General features: G+C 39.2%; 1 protein-coding gene across 1 annotated transcript in view; it reads right to left on the minus strand.

Annotated features, from left to right (window-relative positions):
• PTPRN2 (protein tyrosine phosphatase receptor type N2) overlaps positions 1–22,554 on the minus strand; it is a 634,871-nt gene that overhangs the window by 546,268 nt on the left and 66,049 nt on the right. Inside the window, 1 exon segment of the mRNA XM_074552744.1 lies at positions 20,279–20,329. Coding sequence (XP_074408845.1) covers positions 20,279–20,329 — 51 coding nt within the window.

The raw sequence follows: 22,554 nt of genomic DNA on the forward strand, positions 1-22,554 counted from the left end.
CTTGTGGATTTCCACTCTAGGATCTAAGATATAGTGCAAGACAGAGCCATAAATGAACATGTGTAAGCAGGGGTTGCAATTCCAATAGCCTCAGCAGTAAATATTCTCCTGTGTGGTTTGAGCTGGGTCTCTAATGGTTGTTACACACTCAATTTCTGCTGATTTATATGACACATACTCGGTATAACTTTGTGCTGACACACACCTGAACTAGGTTTTGATAAACACATCTGCAACTGCAGAACACACCCCCAGCTGTAGAAACCTGTCCCATTTCACACTTGTGCTAATATGGATTAAACTACTCATTTCTATATTCTGTTTGTGCTCTCCTACCACCTGACTGCTAGTTAGAGAGTGGCATTTGATCTCTGGAATTTTACACTGCCAACAAAAAAATCGAAATGGAATCCTCACCTCAAAACCTGAAAACCCAGTTACCACATCAGGGCACCAAGAAGAACAAAGTTTCCCCACTCTCACTCTGGCTTTCCCAAACACAGCTAAATAAAGATAAAAGGAAAGCAGTGACAAAAAAGGACAAGCCCAAAATGACCCTTGTGAATCCACCCTTCCTTTGGCACTTGTGGCTGCTGGGGTGTTAATTAACAGCCTCCTCACACCAGTACAAATCAGTCAGAGCTCAGTGTCACTTTTCCAACCTCTTTGGAAGGATGAAAGTTTGACAAGAAAATATCACAGATAAGGATGCTTAGCAGAAAGATTTTGAAATGTAGATTCTGATGAAGGAATAGAGATGGAAGCAAGTTTTGATATAGAAGAAAAGAATTGCTGAGCCAGTATTACTGGATAACCAAGAAGGCAAAGGGTGTGTTAGTTAGAAGGGTTTTTTATGGCTTAGAGCCAAAGGATAAATCCACCTCAAACAAGGTGTTTTTACCAAGCAGAAAGATAGCACAGGCAAACAAATCAGCAAAGTTGCAAGTAGAAAAAAGGTCTCAGAATTTTCCACTGCAAGAAAACTGAAAAACAACTTCTAGCTTAAACTGTAATGTACTAACTTTTAGTGATTGGAGAATAGCAACATGAATATGGTAATTATAGTAGTTATGAGAGGCTATAGATAAAAGTTAAGGAATAGATTGGTTCTACTGTATTAAGATGCTCAGCAAAGGAAAGTACAAAATGCAATGTAACCAACACCAAAGGGTGTCCAGGCCTGCCTGCAGCTGGAGCTGACAGCTGTAGGCACAGGCTCTGTCACCCATGATCCTGGGCTGCTGTAGCATCTTGGGTGGAATAAACTGCATTTTGGAGAGCTGCCTGGAGTCCCACATCTCTCATTTAGGCTCTTACACCAACCCTTTTGGCTGGGCAGTTCCCTGCCTGCAAGCAGGTGCCTTGTGCAGTATTTGCAGCTCCTGAGGAGAGGCTGCAGAGCCCCCATGCCTGGGCTGCTCTCCAGTCAGCTCATCCAGAGATGCTCCCAGTGAGCTCATCGTGCCTCTCAGCCTAAGGTTTACTTTTCAGTCTCACTGCCTTTCTCTGGCACAGGTACAAAATATTTTTCCATACCATCTGCTCATCTATGATATAAGCAGGGTCAGCAAAATGTTACATCAAAGTAATTTACACCTATTGGTGCTGAATTCTCAATAAGTAACACATCAGTACTAAGATGAAGTTATCTACAGCCTTCCTAAGGTGGACAAGCCTTTCTGGGAGGCTCCCTTGGTCGCACAATGAAAAGATTTGCCAGGTACTGCTTGCTCCAGCTACCCTGAACATTTAAAGGCCAGTTATTCTGCTCTTATGCTGTAACAATCTTAATTTTAAGAACTCAGCTTCACAGCCTTCTACTAGGTTGTTTTTCTATTAAAAAAACCAAAACCCAAACAAATGAACAAAAAAACCAAACCCTACCCACTCCCCCCAAACAGCAGAAGTCATCAAGTCTTTCTTAAATAACTGAACCAAAATGGGTTGTGGGGAGAGGTGGCTGCTTTGCTGTGTTTTTTAAACTTGAGTTTCAATTTTCCCTTTCCTTGTGCACTTTCAGGATTTACCAGAATGGCCCAGACTATGAATTGTTCCACTGAATCAGCCCTACCCATGCCACCCTTCAGGGACATTCCCAGGGCACTTTTGGATCCTGGGCTGTGGCTCCTGTGTTCCCCAGTGCTGCTCTTGCTGCTGAGGGATCCCTGCCCCAGCAGGGTGCACGAGGGAGAGGCTGGTGAGGAGCCAGAGCTGCATTAATGCAGAAAGTAAAAGGTCAGTGCTCAAGGAGGGACTATGAAAGGGAACAGGAGGAGAGAACAGTTCATTCTGGGGGAGAACATACTGTTTGCTATTTTAAATTTTGTGTGAAGAATTTTCTCTTAAAATAAATTATTGGAGTTTTTTTTGAGACAACAGTGCTGCTACACAAATTCCTCTCCTCTAAAAGTAGTCCTCTTGTAATGAAAAACTATGAAATAAAACTGCACTAAATAATTATAATGCAAAACATCACATTTTGCTGAAACATTTCATTTCCCCTCTAGTACTACCCAGAAAAAAATATTAAAAACTGTAAAATTATTGATGAATTTTTTCAGTTTTCCCTACTTTTATTTGCAACTATTTCTCATACAAAAGAGCAAATAAACCATACACTTTTGATCATATAAGGCTTTACTCTGCCTATTACTGACCAAGGATGAGTAGCTACTTAAAACACAGTTTTCATATATTTGTAACACCTTGCAAAGAAAAGTGCTGACAGACCCTTAACAACAACAGCCCCCCTAAACACCTCTCATATAAATTCATCTGTTTAATAAGAATGTCCTCTAATGAGCAGGTCAGAGAACTGCAAAGCAAACAGGGCAGCTCTGCTGCTGCTCCCCAGACAATATTCTCATCTCATACAAGATAACCATTATATTATATACACAATAATTAGAAAATAAGTCATTTTAGATGTACATTTTCTGGATGCTGAACACTGATGTATTTTTTCCTTTAGAAATTAATTAGTGTCTTAAAGCCGTACTCTTGGAGGTGAGCACTGCATCTCCCTGGACTCTCTGGAAACAGGTCCTTAATTCTGCATCTGTGATTATTACAGCAGAATAAACCTGTGTGTGTATGGGAGAGGGAAAGAAGGGTCAGAACCCCCAAAAAGAACAGAAATTTTGCAGCTTTCCCAAAACCCTCTAATTTTCTGGATTCCCACAATACTGACTATCAACGTGATAAAGTTATGGTCCCAATTATGCTCCCAAGGTACCTTCAGAAAAAGTCTATTTGATAGTTTTCAGTTTGCTGTTGAGAAAGAAAAATAAATACGAAAAGTACCCCCTTTGCTCTGTTCTTAACATGGTTACAACAGCCTCATGCTGTGGGCTCATCTCCAGCCCCAGGAGATTTCCCAAAGCCCCATCACCAGCCTGGCAGGATCACCTGCAGCCAGGAGACACCTCCCAGCACCAGGCAAAACCCAGAGGAACTTCACTTGCCAGTTCCAGGCCTCCATGACCCCCAACACAAATTCTGGCCCACCTTGCAATCATACTCCTGTAGCCAGAGATGGGCTGCAAATCTGGGTCTTTGTTGGGTGAGGAGAGGAAAAGGACATTCCCCAGAGCAAAAACAGGATTTGTGCTCCTGCTCATGGATTTTCTGATCATCTGGATCATCATGGGGTATGGAGCTGTGGGAAGAGCAGGACAGACACTCTTTAAGCTGGGTTTAAATCCCAGTATCACCTTAGCTCTGTGCGCAGAGGTTTCTGAGGTCAGCACACAGGACTCCACAACAACAGACCCCTGGCTGACCACTTCAGATTGGCACAAAGATCACAGGCAAGCTACACATGGACACATGAACCTGCCTCTGGTGAAGCAGAAGACACAACCCAGCTTAAGAATCAATCCTAGTCCATCTTTTTTTTCAAAGAAAAGCAAAGTCTGAAAGCTTGGGGTGCTCCTGGGATGAAAGGAAGAGCCACACACCAATGGCCAGACAGGTTTTCACAAGGTGTGTCAAACCCAACAGGTAACCCTCTTCATCCTCATGCCCACTGGACTGCAGAGCCCACACAGGACAGGACCCTTGCAGGGGACAAGGTAAAAAGGTAACCCCACATCCTGCCTGCCAGCACCAGTCACAGACACTGAGATGGACAATCCAACCTCAACAGCCAGGGAACAGGAAAACACAAGTGCTGCTTTCACATTAGAAATATTTCTGACCAGAGAGGAGGAAAGCTAAAAGGCAGAGACTCATGAGAACAGCCAGGCTGCCTGCTTTTGCTGATGAAGGTGCCAGGATGAGGAAGGAGGCTGGAGAGAGCAGCCAGGAGTCTCAAACAAAGCTTAGGATTTAAAAGGGGCATCCTGGCCACAACAGAACAAATAAGGTAGATTTGAAAGAATTGTGGTGCCGTGAAGGTGGATTTGCCAAGAATTGTGAGGCCATGGCCAAGACCAGAATATCCTGCTCAGGTAACAACTTCTTTTAAATATAAGAGTTTTCAAAGCCTGTAGTAACTATATCACAGACATGGATAACACAAACATAACAGTAACTTCTCTTTTGTTTAGTCAGAGAACATCTCAATGCCAACTTTCTTTGACTTTTTGCACATCACATTTGCCTGTGTTTATTTGCTTACAAATACAAATAAACACTATTGTAATACTGATAGCATGACACACACCAAAAAATAATTAAAATCACATTTCAACAAGTTATTTCTAAGACTTACAAATTTTTCCTGATGTACCAGTGACCTTACACCCTACAAAAAGAACCCAAATACTTTTGAACAAACACAGTATTAGTCACTGCTCCCCCTTGCAGCTGATGCTGAATCATTCTAAACAGAAAAGATTTGCAGAGTTGCAGATGTCCACACAAATATTGTAAAACTCTGCCATCTTGAATTGCCTAAGTATTGGTGAATTTGTTCTTTCTTTTCTTTGTTATCTGCCAGCTCTATCAAATTATCTGAATATTCTGCAGCTATGAAATTCTTTGCTACCTATACTGCCTATTACCAAAACCACACCTGAACCCATCAGATTTCCACACTCCATTATGTCATTCCACCTGGCCATTGCACAACAATTTCACCCATTCACTTCCATTCTCTGACAACTACTTTTAATGGGAAAGGTACATGGCTGAATAGATGACAGATTAACCAGCATTTCTGCTCTCAGGGTAATCTTAAGCATAAAAATTCCTTTGGATTTCCTTTCTATCACACATAATGACACTACATCTGCTAATACACTTATGTCAGAGCAACAAAAAGAGAACACACATCAAGGATTAGAAATTCAATACTAAAAGATACTTTTGAAGATCAAGCTGATCTGAAAGCACACATTTTTAAGAGAGTAATACTTTTTGGAACAGTGAATTCACCTTTGCAACTTTCTTTCTTACCAGTTCCTCATTGTCTGCCACTGAAACAATGATGGACATGCCAGGAAGGCCATTAGGTATTTCTGGAGCAGAACTTGGCATCTGGCTGTATCCATTCATCCAGGATTTCCCACAACATCAATGGAGCCTCCTTTATGACAACCATCCACCACTCCACATTGGCACAACCCCTGACAGAATACATTGCTCTTAAGTAATGGGGTTTTTCTACAGACTCACAGGTTATGTTGCTGGTTTTGCTTCTCTTTGCAGTAATTTCTGTCCTGACACTGTGGGGCTGTCACTGGAGCCTCTCCTGCTCCCAGCTGTGCCCTGCTTGCGCCCTTCAGCCCAACCTGGCAACCTCACACAGGCATCAGGCCGAGATGCTGATGGGATTGAGAGCTTACCTTATCCAAATGAGCAAACAGTAGCTCATGGAATAAAATTAGGGACCAACTCTATAAATTTTTTTTCCCAAGTGCCTTGTACTTTTCCCCCATAAATCCAAGTTTCCTACTTCAAAAGTAAACTCCTGTAAAAATATGAAAATGAAATATTTGGTATATTTTAAAATGATAAAAAATTAGGGATTAATTTAAACATAAAATAAGAGTTAAAGGCTGTTTACAGAAAAAGGTATGTAGATCTTATTTCTGAATATATACAAAAACCCTCATTAAGTTCCCTTTTTTTTTTACAGTTTTTTTCTTGAGAATTGCTGGTGAGATATAGTTGCACCAAATATTATTTCTCTTTCAGGTCCATATAAGCATTTAGAAATGCCTAAGCTACTCATATACCCTGACACCTGACTCAGGAGTCAAGAACTAATACAGTAAGATGTGTGGAGGGCTCCTCTGATCTTAAGAAACAAATATCTGAAATTAATATAAGTTTGGGTTAGCAATCAACCCCACAGATTTCAGAATGGAAGCAGAGTATAAGGGAGCTTCAAACAGTGTCCAAAATTTACCTGTAGAGATCTGGTATGCTAAACAATTTCTGTGCTTTTGACCCACTTGGTTGCTGCAGAAGCCAGCAGGTAGATATATCTGAGAACCCAACAGAAACAGCTTCTTTATGCCAGTCTTGATGAAGCAAAAATAAAAGTTACTTCCACCCCCCTGCTCCACCATCAGGCTTTCTCCATAGGCTTTCTTTCACATCTCCTCACCCAACTCTGAGCTCCTTTCAGTGCTTCAGAGTTCCTCAGCTATGGAGGCAAAACTAAATTTCACTGTTGGTGACACCCTGGCATGGAAAGGTGAGGACACACATGGGAAAGAGGCTCAGAGGTAATCAAGGTTTCCCCAGACTTTTATGACCTTTGGGATTCCCTCATCTCTTCCTCCATCCTGTGCATGCCTCCAGGCTCCCTCCACAATCCTAAAGAACTTCTTCTCCTCCAGTCAGGATCTTTTCAGCATCCCCAAACTTGAATTGAAAAATAAATTATCATCTCTTTCCTCAAACAGCAAGTGCTGCTCGCAGAGAGGATCCCAGGCTCTGGCAAGGAGTAAAGGTGCCAGGTCACAGTCAGACTCTGCTCTGATAAGGCCAGGACAGCATGGTCAGGTGCAGAACAACAGGACTGAGGAGCTCTGGGGGACAGAGCTCACTGTGACCCGGGTGGGCAAACCACAACTTCTGCTTCCCCTGTCCCCAGTGCCAAATCTGCTGCAAGGACAACTGAAGCCAGAACATCTCATCACCCCCTTCCCAGCCTTGAGAGAATGAGCTGAAGTCCTAAGTTGAGTCTAAAGTTGATTCAGATATTGCCAACAGCAAAAGATGTAATTTTGGGTTTAAATCTCACCCAGATTCTTTTCACCTTCCATAAAAACAACCCTGATCAATATTTTCAGAGTTATTTCAAGTGCAGCAGTGTGAGATGGGGGAGAGTCAGCTCTGGGCACACAAAGCTCAGACCTGTGCAGAGCACAGACCCAGCCCTGCCAGACAGCACAGCTCACAGGCACAGGCAGTAAACAAGCAGAAATAAATCAGTCTGTTCCCCCATAAAATTGCTGCCACTTGAGCTGCAGTATCTCACACACTGATACTGTAGATAATTCGGTTTCACCTTGATTATGACCTGTATTAGCAACCAAAGTAATAAAATCCTTCATATTCTCATTTTACTGAAGCCAAAGGACAAACCTTCTGCAGTGACATATGGCTCTGCTCCTCTGCAAGTATGTTAGACTGCTTACAAAATCTCCTTGTCTAGCAAAGGATAATGCTTTTTAAAATAAATTACCTGCATTAATTTGTATTTTCCACCAAGAAAACCTCACATATCATCATAATCGTCTATCTATACAGATATATGAGTTTCTCACATTGTTTGCTCCTTTTTTCTCCTTTAATGGGGTGATTTTGGACTATGTCATTGATTATATAGCTGTAACATGCAATTTTTTCCAGCACAAGAGTCAGCTTGGGGCTCTCAGACTGCAGAGCAATTCCTGCATAGCTCAAACAACATTAAGAACAGTCTAGGGGACATGAATTGAGATGAGACCAAGTTTTGCAGAACTTTGAAAACAAGAGGTTTTTCACAGCTGACTACTTAAGTGCAATTTTCAACCTCAGAGGATTTGGTATTACATACAGATTTTATTTTCTTTTTAATCCAAAATATTTTTCAGCTTTACACTGTTGCATAAACTTTGGGATACTCACTTTGATTAAAGTCTCTCCTGCTCTTTTCCAGGCTGCATAAATTCCTCTCTATACCCCTGAAAGATGACCAGCTGCTATGGGGAGAGCAGAGATTATTCTAGATCTCTGTTCTAGGAGCAAGAACTGACACTTCCACCTCTGTGAGACAGAGAGAGACACAAAACCATGGTCCCCAACATCCTGCAGGAGCTGTCTATAAAGGGCTCCTTGTAGGATTTCTTCGTGGCTAGGGACTATATTTTACTTTTGTGTGATGAGAAAGTATTTCTCTGCTTAAAGAAGCAGGTTCAGATTTAAACAATTAGGCAAGAAAAGGTGAGAATAAATCTATTTATGCCTCCACTTGTTTTTCCACCTAAAAATTCTACTTCTGAAAATAGCCATATTTTCTTTGGATGAAGAAAATTCTGTTTATTTCTTGTTTTTAATAGAACACCTTCTATCTGTGCCAACGACTTTTAAATAGCAATCAGGATGTGAACTGCATGACATACAGGAGTGGATTTTGTTTAGCAAATGCTTAATGTCATTGTCATGGTTCCTAAGAAGGCAGCTTGCAGTGGCACTGAAATTTGCAATTAGTGCAGCTTAATTAACAAATGCCCATTTCCCCTTTACATCTACTGTGGAGACACTCAAGTTAAAAAAAGGAAAATATTTATTCCCGTACTACTGTACATGAATGAAATGCATGATGAAAACCCCTTTAGCCCTAGAATTCTGAACTATCATTTCCTTTGGTCTATGATGATCTAATGAAGTCATTCTCCCCAAAACTGGGGAGAAATCATAAGGAATTATTTGAGCCAACTGATCTGCATCATTTGTGGGAATCTTGTCTAAGCAAAGCAGGAAGGAACCACAACATTAACTTCACAAGCCATTACAGCCCTGTGAAACCATATCATGCTTTAACCCAGCCAGAACTTAAGCACCAAACAGCTGCTTGTCACTGCAAGATGGGGGGGAAGATTATAGTAGGGTAAAAGCAAAAAAACTCCTTGGTTGAGATAAGAACATCTAAATAATTGAAACAAAATAAAAATACATGGTAATGGGAAAAAAAAAAAAAAAAAAAAAGAAGATAACAAAACCAAGAGAATTAAACCCAAGAAAGACCAATGATGCAAATGGAAACAGTCTGACACCACCAACCAACTGATGTCCAGGCAGCAGCTCCCAGGTTATGACACTGTGGGGTGTGGGACATGCCTGAGGCCAGTCCTGGCAGCTGGGTCCCCCCAGACTCCTCCCTGTGGGGCTCTATGAGGAGCAGGAGAGGCATTGATGCAGTGCAAGCCCTGCTCACCAGCACTGAGAGCATCCCTGAATTACCAACACTGATTCCAGCATAGATCCAGCACAGCCCCATATCAGCTACTGGGATCAAATTTAACTCCAGCCCAGGCCAGCACAGTATGGTCTCTCAGAACACAAGAATTGGTTACTGTGTTGGCAAAGAGGTGCTTGGGGATAGAAAAAGAATTCTTTCTGATAGATTGATTCTTCCCACAGATTTTTGAGATGAAATAGCATTTTTTAAGCCCCAACTTTCTTGCCTTCTAAAATATGCCATTAACCTCTATGCCAGTCATAACTTATTTTCAATTACCATGCCACAAAGTACATTGAGACAAGTAAATCTTTTTTGGCATCATATGTGAAGGGTAATATTTTACAGAATAACAAAATCATTTTAATCAATGATCTTATTTCTGGGAGAGGAATAACCAAAATTTTGGGGCTAGTATAAATCTCTTGAGATGTTTGAAATAAAGCCCAGAGAGAAGGCCTGACTTCTAATTGGGAATGCAGTGGATCCAGAGACATGAAATGGGCACTAACTGCCTGATTATCATCTTAGTGAACATGCATTGATAATTTGTACTGCAACATTAAGCACATCCATCAATCCTTTGCCACTGAGAAAAACAGTGGGGAAAGAGGGATCCTTTTCTGCCCAAACTTCTTTCAGAGCTCTTCATTTCTTCAGTTAAAATAATTTCTGCCTTTCACCCAAAGGGTTTGGGTGGGGATCTCTAACTGCAGGAGCAGAAAGACAATGGAGAAAAGAAATCTTAGACATCTTCAAACATTTGTAACAAAAACACTGTGGAAGTATGACATATAAAATTAGATTTACCATAACAAAATTGAAATTAATAAAAAAGATTTTGAGACATGGAATAGGACTGGTATTTCTTAACTGTATATTGATCCATTTTTGTCCAACTAGTATTCACAGAAATTTTTAAGTAAGAAAAAAAGAAGTGAAAGAGTTTAAAAGTTAAATATTTCTAAAGCAATCATTCACCAAACACATCAAGCAAAATTACAGGTAAAAATAGAGAGAAGACTTTTCTAAGAGGTACTGTCAGTGAAAGAACAGTTTGTTCCATTAAATTACTCAGCTTAAGCCATCACCACAATTCCACTAACATGAAGGCAAGTTGTCAGCAGAGTAGGAAGTCTTAATTACTGTAAAAATCTAGTAAATCCATACATCTCTAACTTGGAAGTGAAATAACATCCTAGAAAGAGAGATTAAATCACAAGACTAACAGGACATTTATAATTTGGAAAGCTTTGGGGATTTTTTAAGTCACAGTAAACAAAAAGCTGTCAAGTTTGCCACTTAAAGCTTATAAATTAATTAAAATTTAAAAACAAAAACACTGCCACTATGAAAAACCACTCCTCATCCAAAGAAAACAAATGGATTTAATTTTGGAAATACAAAAGCCATTCAAACTGCTTCCACTGTGACTGGGTATTGCAGATTGCTTTCTTTAAGTTTTCAATAACCTATGAAACTGTTAGCAGACTTGCAATCCAAAAATTCTGTCCCCCAGTACCTTCCCTATCTTAACCCCACAGAAACAGAGATGCAGCAGCATAATGTGGAGTAAGGAGGGAGGACTACAGGGCAAAGACAAAAATCTGAAGGAAGGTCTCAATAGTTTTCAACTCCCCTCAATTTATTTTTCCCCACCAGTCCATTATAGTTTCTGGTTGGGTAATACACCTCTTTCTCATCTACTGTAGAGTTTATGATAGAGAAAACAGCAATTGCAGCTCAATAACAGACAGAGAGGACCAAAAAGAGACATTTTTGCCATTGAAAAATTTCACAGTGGGCAGCTGTTCAGTATCATACCTGTCCTGTTGCTTCCAGGAAAAAGACTATAGTACAACCTTATCTCTGGAAGACTCATTGATATAATGCAGTCAAAAGTCTAAATACAATCTTAAGAGAGTTAACATTATATAGAATTAATTAGGCACACATTTTAAACCTTATTATAATATTGCAAATTCATTACTAACACAAATGTTTAGTGCATTACATTTAAAGCATTTTCCATTGTACCTTGAAGAGTTACGAGTCCAAACATGAAATGTTGTATTCCCTTACTCAGCCTTAACATCCACTGCAGTTACCAGCCTTAAATCACACTGGTCCTACCACAGGGCACTAGAGGAACATGCTGACACAGCAGCAAAAGCTACCAAATATTCTCAACTTGTGCAGAGCAGCAGCCAAAGCTATTTCAGTAAAGACCAAATTACAATAAACAGTTTGGGACCATAAAATATATTTATTGTTCTCTCTACCTCTAGAGCAACTTTTGTTGCTGTTGCCATGGGGTTGGAGGGAATGAAGGAAAACTCTGTTTAAATTAAAGGCTTGGAATGTCATATAATGCAGGATGACTTTTCATTAACAGGTCTTTACCTGTTAATCAACAGCACCATAATTAGTTCACTTTCAGATTGTTCCTGTTTATTGAATGAGGAGATATAATAATAAAAGCCTCTCACAGTTCTTTATTACAAAGCATTTGTTCTAAACTCTAGAATAAAGAGAGGATATATTTTCTCATTCCCTTTGGAAGAATCAATCCAAATCAGGAACTCTAACAGTAGGTACACAACCTGGGAAAAAATTTCCACATTATTTATTTTTAAATATTAAAAAAAAGGAAAATTTGTATATTATACATTTATGATTTCCATGTGCATAAACGTGTAGCTCCTTTAGAATATTATAAAGGAATACCTTCCTCTTTGGTCTCTTATTTGACAAAATGGATGCCAATAATTATTGCATATATTTTTCACACACAAGCTGTCTTGAGACAAAACAAATCCCTATTTCATGCAGACTCATCACTTTTTCTCTGCTGCAGTGGGTACACTTTCATGTGAACCATGTAGTAAAGTTTTCTACTCATTTCACCCATAGTCTCTGAGAAGCTTCTTAGCCAAGACCACAACATCCTCCCCCTGAAAACCAGTGAAAGAACAGTATTTTTTTCCTATTATGTTTACTGTCTAAAGGCAGGTTGAGAGTCAAAAGACTATTACTGCTTGTGAAATGCTGTGAAGTCAGAAACAAAATGATGTTCACTAAATTATAATTGTAATGCAACAGCAGTCAGGTGATGCAGAATTTGTACAGCAAACAGGGAAGAATTTTAAAAGAAAATTTGAAGAAAAAAAGGACAGAAAAACAGGAAAAAATAAAAGGAATCTTCTGCACAGCAAAGCTTGTCATTGTGAAGAATCATCCAGAAGAATGTTATTCAGAATATACTTAAGAAATCTACAGCTTTGCCTCCTACACACTCAAGAAAATGCAGAGTGAACAGTCACTCATAATTGTCCTTGCAAAATTGGTAAATTTGGAAATTTATTTGATTCGTGACCTCATGTCTTCAGCTTATGTGCTATAAAACAGGATTACTGAAGCTTTCAAAAAGAAAGACAAGCAGCATGAATTTTAAGAAGCACAATTTTTCCAAGCAGAGGATGGGTTCAAAGTTTTCTAGGCTGTCTTCTTTTAGACACTCCTATCAATGCCTCAGTTAATTACCGAAGTACCTCAGTAAGTAATCTGATTGATCCAACTAACCACTGCTACACTGAGATGTAGTCACTGATATACAGGGGGAAAAAGGCAAACACCTTCTGACAGAGAATAGATAAAGCCCAAAATAAGCAAATAGCTGTTAAGCACTTCATTTTTGGAATGACATCTTTGTAATCAATGGGAATGCTAAGTAGAAGGTATCCTTTAACACCAGGAGAAAAGGTCCTGTCTCACTCAAGTCTGGGGCTGCACAAAAACCACAATAAGGCTGTGTAGCCATCACTGCCAACTCATTTCACATCTCCTTTAGCAATGTTCATTACTACCTTTTGTTAATAAAAAAAAATATGCTTTTTCTTTGTTGGTGGTGTTTTGGTTTGTTTTTCTCTTAGCAAAAGTGAAGAGCTAAAGAAAGAACAGTTATTCTATTTTTTCAGAAGCTGTAACCAAACATCTTAATCATCATAAAGCAAACCGTGCTTGTGAATGTCCCTTGACACAAGAAGAGGACAAACTATGATGGATTTAGAGCAGAGGCACACTGCTGCAGTGTCCCTCCAAACCAGGATTCATTTGCTTTCCACCTCATTGCCAGAACATTATCCCTTGGTGTTCTCTTCTTCTCTCCAGACCACACTGTCCTTTTCAGGCTCTGGTGTTTCATCATTCATCAGGCTCAAACCTTACTGAGACTGCCTAGTGCCTTTATCAAACAGGCTGTACTTTTCCATGACCTCTCAAATGTTAAAATAATTATTTTTTTTTGTGTAATACAATAGTGAATTAAGGAACATCTCTGAACATGCAGCTGTGTAGTTTACCCAAAAGGTGCTGACAAAAAGGTTCACCACACACAGCTAAGATACATGACAAAAACAGTATCTCTAATACACAAATAAATTTAACATTTAGCATGCTAGTTTAGCATACATGTTCAGAGTTACCCCAAATTGTATGTATAATGCCAACATGTCCAAAAGACTTCAGGAAAATAAGATTTGGTTGTATTTTTTTAATTAACACATAAGGCTGAAGACTTCATAGCACCTCAAATATTTCAGGGAGAAATACTGAATATTTTAAAAAAAAGAAAAGGCAACTCAAAAAATTTCAGAATTTTAATCCTACTTAATATCAGACCATTACATCAGATGTTAGAGATTTATCCATCACCACAAATGCATAATTTTGAATAGAGAGATACCAGGTAACTGTATTTATTTTCCAGTGATGTCAAACCTTCCACCACACACACCCCACATCCCCCCAATCAGTAGGGGGGGGAGATGGAATCTTATAATCAAAATTCTTGAATTGAACACCAAAATGCCCCCAAAACCACACTGGTTAAACCATTTTCTTACAACGCTTGCCCTGGTTCTGTGAAAGCCAAGAAAATGCATTACCACAAGTCACAACACTAAGATAGAACTAAAGCTTCCTTGTGACAACACAGCAGAATTCTTGCCTGAGCTCTGAGCAAAAGCAGGTCTGTCCACATGAAATAGCACTGTGCAGCACTCAGCAGCTCCAAAACTTATTTACTAGCACAGGATACAGGAATATAAAGGATTACCTATGGCTGGTGAGAGATTTATGGCTGCCTCTCACCCCTGTGCTGAACAGAACACTGCCAGTGAAGCCTCAGCAAGGCATTTCTGCCCTGCAGGAGCTGCACCCTGAGATTCTCCACATAAAGAATACCCACAAAAAAAGTTTTTACAAACAGCAGGGACAGTGAAAAACACAGTTGCATTTTCACACTACACATCTTTTCCTAAGAGCAGTAACTTCACCTTTGATCACTACTCCACTTCTAATTCTTCTGTTGTGCTTCCATTTCTGTCCTACCATCACACAGGCAGCTGTTTTAGCACCACAATGAGACAAACACAAGACACAAATACAGAGTTTGGAAGACAGATGAGACTTTTTTCAATGTGGAAAAAAAATCCCACCTCACTGTTTCAAAGTAAAGGAGATGAAGTCATCACTGCACTGACATTTTAACCTTAAGACTTAAATGCTAATTTTTCACCTTCAGTACATCAAATAGCTCAGAGGAAGTGAGAGCTAACACACAAGAGAACACAGGCAAATGGGAAATTAGGAGTCTTCCTCCCAAACCATCTCTATTTCATGTTGTTGTTCCTATTACACAACTGTCACACAACCTGATGATGAACAAAAAAATTCCGCCAATTTCAATCCTGGTGTTTATTTCCAAAAAAATGTTTTAAAAGGTGTGTGGATTTCCTTAAAAATTATAAAATATTCCTAATAATGAAACACCATCTTCATATCCACAGATTCTCAGGAATATTTAGGTGTTAACTCACCCTTCATTTCAGTTGAATAAAGTGTGTAAATACTTCTGAAGATGTGGATTTTCAGAACCATTTTCAGAACCATTATACAATGGCAGATTTTAAGCTTTACTTCTTCTTGAGCACCACACAAGATTGTGACTTCTTCTGACATAATATTTTAAAATATGCTTTGAATAAATAAAGTGTCAGACAAGTCCCATTATTTCATTGAACTGGTACAGAGGAATCACGGGAAGTAAATCCTAATATTTAAATAATTGGTCAGGTTTTTCAGCAACAAAATATCCACATGCAAACATCCACACACACTCATTTACTTCAGAATTCAGGTAAGAAATGACATCAAGGTGGTATTGGAACTTCAGTTATTTGTGAAGAATCCCCACATCCTTGAAAAGCACATGAATTCTCTACAGACAATACAGCAAGCGCATGCAGAGGTACCACTAAGTGTTACTCCTCAGAAGTCTGAATTTAGTTATAACAAGCACTGATGCTCACTGAAAGGGCTCAGAAAGCTTAGGCCCAGATTTATAGTGTCATTTGACAAAAATTCAATAGCTTTTGGAGAGCAGTGCCTTGCCAACACAGATGTTGCCGCAGACATCTGTTAGCTCAACAATGCTGAGGTTCATCTCCCTCTGCAATCCCACCCTACCAGGCAATGGTCTGGAAAACCTCAAAGCAGAACACATTAAGTTCAAGAAACCATTTCAGGGATCCTGACTTCTCTCCCTTATCATCTGTAGCACATGTTTACTGTTTACGGCTCATCACCAGCACACGCAATCACTTATATCCTGAATGTTCAAGGAGCTCTGTAGCTGAGGAAGAAAATGCATTAATATTCAGAACTACCTGCAGAGATCCAGGCTTGGAAAGGTTCACGATTTCGTACTGCAATGCCTGGGTGCCTCTGCCACACCGTGCTAACCTAAGTCCCTCCTAACAAGTGCAGCTTGCATACATAAAGCAATATTGATTCAGCTGTGCAGAGCTGTTTGCCCAGCCTTTCAGAAGCACAGCTTCTCCAAACACTGCTGCAGACATCGGAGCTGTCTTCCGAGGAGAGGGGAGGTGTTTGTCAGCCAGGCTTGGCTCAACAACGCTCTCTGCGCCAAACACTGCATTTAATTAACTCCCCTTGCTTGGCCTCACAGAGATGTTTTCTACTATCTGATCTTGTCTGCATGAACCCCATTCTGATTTCATGCAGGATGGAGGATTGCAGCCCCAGCCTCTTTCGTAAATAAACCTGCCCTGACTTGTAAATTGTTGATAGGAGCAAAGATATCGTGGTATCCATGCCCGCATAAAGCACAGCACAAAACTGCTTCCTGAAGCAAAATATCTGGAGATTAAAGCTAAAGGAAAGAATGGCACCCTTCTAAATGAGCAGTTCAAACAGGTTAATAAAGAGAGGACATAAGGGATGGTTATTTAGAAATGAACACTTTTATCTGTACCACATGGTGTCTTTCCCAGTGGCACTGCTAGAATTCAACAGCACAATTTCACGAGAAAGAATAAGAACTAGTCTTTGTTTTGCTGTTCACAGGAGCCAGTTTGTTTAAACCTTCCAACAAGGAAGATAAACAAGCTGATGTTTTACATGAACTGCTTTATCTGTCACTTAAAATGCAAAACAAAACATGACATATTCCTGCTTATCCAGCTGTACTAAATTTAGTATATAAATACAAGGACTGTTCAAGGGTAAGCAAAGAATTTCTGTCTCAGAGATCCTCTAAAAATTCCTTCTTGATTTTTTTTTTTCTTTCCTTTTCATACAAACACATTCTAGGTAGAGCTGTTAAGGAAAAAATACACTCACAGGCAAACTCTTCTTCTTGAACTTCTAACCCAGACAGCAAAGTGTATGTGAAGGTGTGAAAGTCATACCCCCTTTACCTACAACTGTGTCACCACACATACCATCACTGCAAATACTATTCCTACTTAATTGGAATTTAATAACTAGAATCATAAAAATATTCTTATTCTTCTATATATCTTCTTTAATTAAAATGCTTCCTGTTTTATCTGTAAAAGCTTTTCAGAATGTATTGGGGAGGGCAAGAACTTCCAAGCTTATAGTATGCCAGGTTACTTTCTATCAGAGACTGCAGATCACAGGCATATTCACCACCTTTCCCATCACCCTTTTTAGCTGCAGGCTTTCAAGCTTCAAGCACTTTAGATGGGTGAAAATGTCAGTTCCTCCAGCTCTAAGAAAGAAGCAGTGATGTACCAGAAGATAAATAAATGACATCTAAGTCAATTCACCTCTCAAAGTTCTGACTTTGCAATGAAAGAGTCCAGGAAAACTAACTCAGTCTTTTTGCCTGGCTTATCCTTATGCCATTAAAATTAACATGAAACAATATGTTCCTTCTTAACCACTTGATGAGTCAGTGCAGCTCAGAAAACTGATAAAAGGTTTGTGGAAATAAATTAATATTGCATGAATGCTGCTGGAGCTATTAAACAAGCCTAAGCAGGAACCCATCACTGAAGCCAAGAGAGACCTTTACATGATGAGAGAAAGTGGCAGAAAAGTCAACAATCATTATTACAGCAAGTCCTTTGCCCTGCAAAAATGGCATGTGACATAAACAGATGTAAGCAGCCCTTATCTCTGATATAAACAGCTATGCTGCTTATCTCAGATCTCACCTTTCTATAACATTGATTTTAACAACACAAAACCCATTCTTTTAACACCTTTTTTTTCTTAATGGAAAGGAAAATTTATCAAAATATTTCAGTAAAAACATCTCTTCAGATGAAATAAGAAGGGAAGAAGAGTAGGGGGTTTTTAAGCTACGAAATAACTCAGTTATTGGTGTTTTGGTTATGCTTTCACAAGTATGCATGAAATAGACTTGAAATCTACAGTTGATGACAGATATGAGACAGCAAATGCTGTGAATTATGTCGTTAGTAGGCAAACCTAGCTTTATTTCTGCAAATGTGGTCAGTTTTCTCTGCCTCTGCTGAAGGCAGAGAAAAAGATCAGAATTATCAGCCTTCCTGCAGGAGTCAGAAGCAAATCTGCTGGTCACATGCTACCAAAAGCAGCTGCTGCTTCTTACCCACTTTCACACTGTACTTCAGAAATACCCACTTGTGTGACAAGAAAGGAGGCAAAGCTTTTCAAAGTACGCTCTGCTTCTGAGCACAGTGACCTCCACAAACTCCAGTTCCTGAACTCTCAACCCAGCAAAGCACTCAAATTTTAATATATCAGAATTCCTGAAAAATTTCAGAGGTACAGGTGAATCAGCAGCACTTTGGGCAGGAAAAAATGTGAAGGATTGCTCAGAAGCAAGAGCCAACTTCCTTTCTGCTACACATAAAAAAAAAATTTGGTAGTTTTTTAGTACTTCAACATACGATCTCCCAAAGATCCTGTTTATTTTCTCAGGAATGGTTTATCTTCACTTGCATCAAGGAGAGCATTTAAAATACATTCTACATAACATTTTCCCAGTGGACAAACAAGAATGAAATATTTTACAGTTACCTTAGACACTTGGACAGAATCCCTGCAAGTACTTTTTAAAACAAGATCAGACAATAGAAAATATTATTGATCATCTGTCTTACTCATTACTGACATTTCTTTAAGTTAGTTATGCCAAAACATGAGTAGTTCTATAGAAAAGGTCCATGTAAATTCAAAGATACAACTTCCATAATTCAATTCTGCATGCTACAGAATGTCATATGGACATTTGACAAACTGTCTCTTCATTTAAGGAAACAAGTAGAACAAGAAGTTAGGAAGTTACATTTACAGGAACAGCAAAGTCTTCAATAGAGAGATCCCTTAAATTACAGAAATTTCTATCATCTGTTGCATAAATTGCCCACTATGCATTGTCTGCAGCATGTAACAGTTGCCTATGATTAAACCTGCTTGCACTGTGGAAAACTCTCCAGCCTAAGCACTGGAAAATATTGATAGTCACCAAAATTCAACCTGTACAAATCTGTCACTGCCCTTCCCGGTGTCAATGATGGGGATTGTCAATACAAAAGACTTATAAATTTGCATTAGTCTGATGTTAAACAGTACTGGAAATTTAATCTCATTTCATCCTAAATGTTCATTAGCTAAACCTTATTAATATCTTAATTTATTAATAGACCTATATTATTGTTTGAGTTTGATGGAAAACAAAGCCTCTCCTTTATAATATGATGTCACAAACAATTTCATATACAATACTTAATTTAAATATTAACCTCTCTAATTACAGATATACATATTGCCATGTATTTCTATGTCAAATAACACTACAAAAACTACTCCCTTCCTCCTTTCACCACAAATACACATTTTATAGCAGTTATTGCTTCAAACACCTCTCTCAAAACATCCTCTGTCCTTCACAGGGAATTAAATAATTTCATATAGCACATTTCCAATCTTCAACTATTATTAGAAAACATCTTTTGTACTATTCCATTAGCCTCATTCATATGTTGTGTTGTCTTTTTGGACTTACTGAAAATGAATTATGCAGGACAGTAGAAGAAAGCTGTTCCTGCATAATTCAAGTAAAATCATAGAAAAAGGAAGCAGTATAATCAACAACTGCAGTGTTCCTTTGAGACTTTCTTTCTTATTGTATAAAATAACAATCTTTTGAAGAAGAGGAGACTGATAATTACTCAACATCATCCTCTAAAAAAGAGGAACAAACTGAAGGTAACAAAACAGTTATTTTCACCCATATTAAGACAAATTAAATGTTAGCATATTTCAGTGTGCTTAATTAAATTAAAATCTATGTCACATAAATGGTTTTGCTCATGGTTGAGAGAATTTTTTTTTTAATCTATTAAATTCTTCCTAACTGCGGACCATAATGGTCATACCTGGTAGTTTTCCTTTTCCCCTCCTTCTCACTCACATATGAATTTGGTTTACTGAATCAAACACACAGCAATTACAGAGTGGAGGGCAGACCAAGCAGCAAACAAAACCTGGAAGACTTACCATTAACACAGACTTCATAAGACTTGCAAAGGTCATCCTCAAACAGGCAGCCTAAAAACACAAAAGAAAGATAAAAATTAATACAGGTGTCAAACTGTGGATAGTTAGTGCATTGAAGACCTGTTAATGCTGTGAAAAAGTCAGGCATTTGGTTGGCCTTGGGAGCTCAAACTGGGCAGTAGAGGAAGTCCAGAACAGGTCTGATTAGACAGCACATCTAACTAACTGGCTATGTCCAGAATAATCTTTGAAGTTTTCCTCCCCTCATTTCTCTCCTGAAGGTTCAGGTTTTTTCCCATGCATGTCTCTCTCATTAATTAATTTGAGGGACTTTATGTTCTCTCAATTTTGAGCACATTATTATACCACAGCACAGTAATGCTGCAATACACTGCAAGAATATACACCAAGAAACCAAGAGCATCCTGACAGTATTGCCACAGCAATGGACAAGCCTTTAAATCTGCCTATAAATTGCTCAGGTTAAGCTTGGGTTTAGTAACTGCAACACTGACCATCCCTAAGACTTCAGGAGTGCTAAGTCCTTGGAGAAAGGCTTCCAAATTAACCCACCCCTACCAACACCCTAATACCTCACAGACAGCTGACAAATCAATATAGGCCCATGAAAAATATCCTTGGATTTTTTTGATTTAAAACAAGAAATTTGATCCTGAAGTTGCTGCTGATGAGACCCTACAACACAAGCTCCATTCCTCATCCTAGAAACTTCATTGAGGCTGGCAATCCCAGCTCTTTCACTTGTACACATCTTTGTGGATAAAATATTCTGTTCCCTTGTCACCAAACTGTTCTGGCAACCAGGCATTGAGACAATAGTTGTTTTTGCTTTTATCCTCAACCAAAATGAGTCCCTGCTGATAGTTGTGAAGGCAGCAGGGAAGTGGGCAAGATGGGCCCCTGCTCTGGTCACTCCACACTGGGGCACAGGGACAAGGATCAGGTGCAAAGGCACTGTGAAATATCCTGCTACTGCTAAGGGCACTCACTTTGTTTACCCAACCAGTAGTTTCTTTATTTTCTGACAGGGCTAAAGGGCTAGGACTGGAGCAAATCTGGGGAATGAAGCTATATGTTGGACACAAACAATGCCCTTAAGAACACATTTGCACAACTAAGACTTTTCATTTTCCTGGCAAATATCTTATTTATAAATGGCCACATGGAGTTATGATATTAAGCAATATTGAACTTTTCCACACCTTGATTCAAGAAACCAGCAGGAACTACACCAGATCCAAACCAATGAGCAAATCCTCTCTCCCCAGCCATGCCCATCTCCATGAAAGCACAAAATACAGCACCTCTAATCACCAGGGAGTCCAGTGGATTATGTAGTATGTCCTTAGAAAAAGAACTGAAAGGCTCAGAACCCTCTGACCATGAATTACTTGGCTCCTAATCCTGCTAAAAGAAAAGTTTTGGTGAGATAGAGTGACTTAGTAATTTCTGAAAAGGCTTTCAGCAGATAACTGTATTAGCACATCATTAAGCCTGAACTAATATACTGTATATCTCAGCAGGACTTTAGCAGTACATGCTAGGTCTGAGCTAGACAAGCCCAGCTATGTGAATTCAAGACATGCTGGAGAACAAACAGTTCCTCACATCCATCCCACACCTGCCTGCAAAGACCACATACACATAACCTTGCACAGATTTACAATATGCACACAAATAAAAGAGTTCTCTCATCCTTTTACTCATGTCCCAGTAAACTGTGGATATACATTTGGTACCTTTTGAAAGGGAAGTTTCAGACAAGCAAAGCTTCTTCACACACAGTATGGCAGAATGGATGTGTCCACATAGTACACAAACTATGGTTTGTAACATATTCTTGAGATGTGGATGATTTTGCTCCAGACAAGTCTGCTGTAAGAACCATCTGACCTGAAACAGTGGCTGGAAGCCCACTGAAGATACCTGACTGCAGCTCTGCTACTGACCCAGCCAAGCAGGAGGATGCCTGAGCTGTACATTGACTCATAAAGGGCATCAGACAAGAACAATGAGAGGCAGTAACCAAAACACATCCACACAGAGCTCACAGAACAAAAGTCTAATTAAAAGAATAACAATGCTCACTTTAAAAAGGCATTCTTGCAGGAAAAAAAAAAATAAAGACTTCAAGCACCAATATAAACTAGACTTGGAATGTATACTTCAGTGTTCCTGTTACCAGAAATCTGAAGTTAACTCTTCTAAAAAAAAAATAAAAGGTTTCACGGCTAGGAAAAATCAGTATTCCTTTT

Source organism: Zonotrichia albicollis, chromosome 1, assembly GCF_047830755.1.
Source record: "Zonotrichia albicollis isolate bZonAlb1 chromosome 1, bZonAlb1.hap1, whole genome shotgun sequence".
Taxonomy (NCBI): domain Eukaryota; kingdom Metazoa; phylum Chordata; class Aves; order Passeriformes; family Passerellidae; genus Zonotrichia; species Zonotrichia albicollis.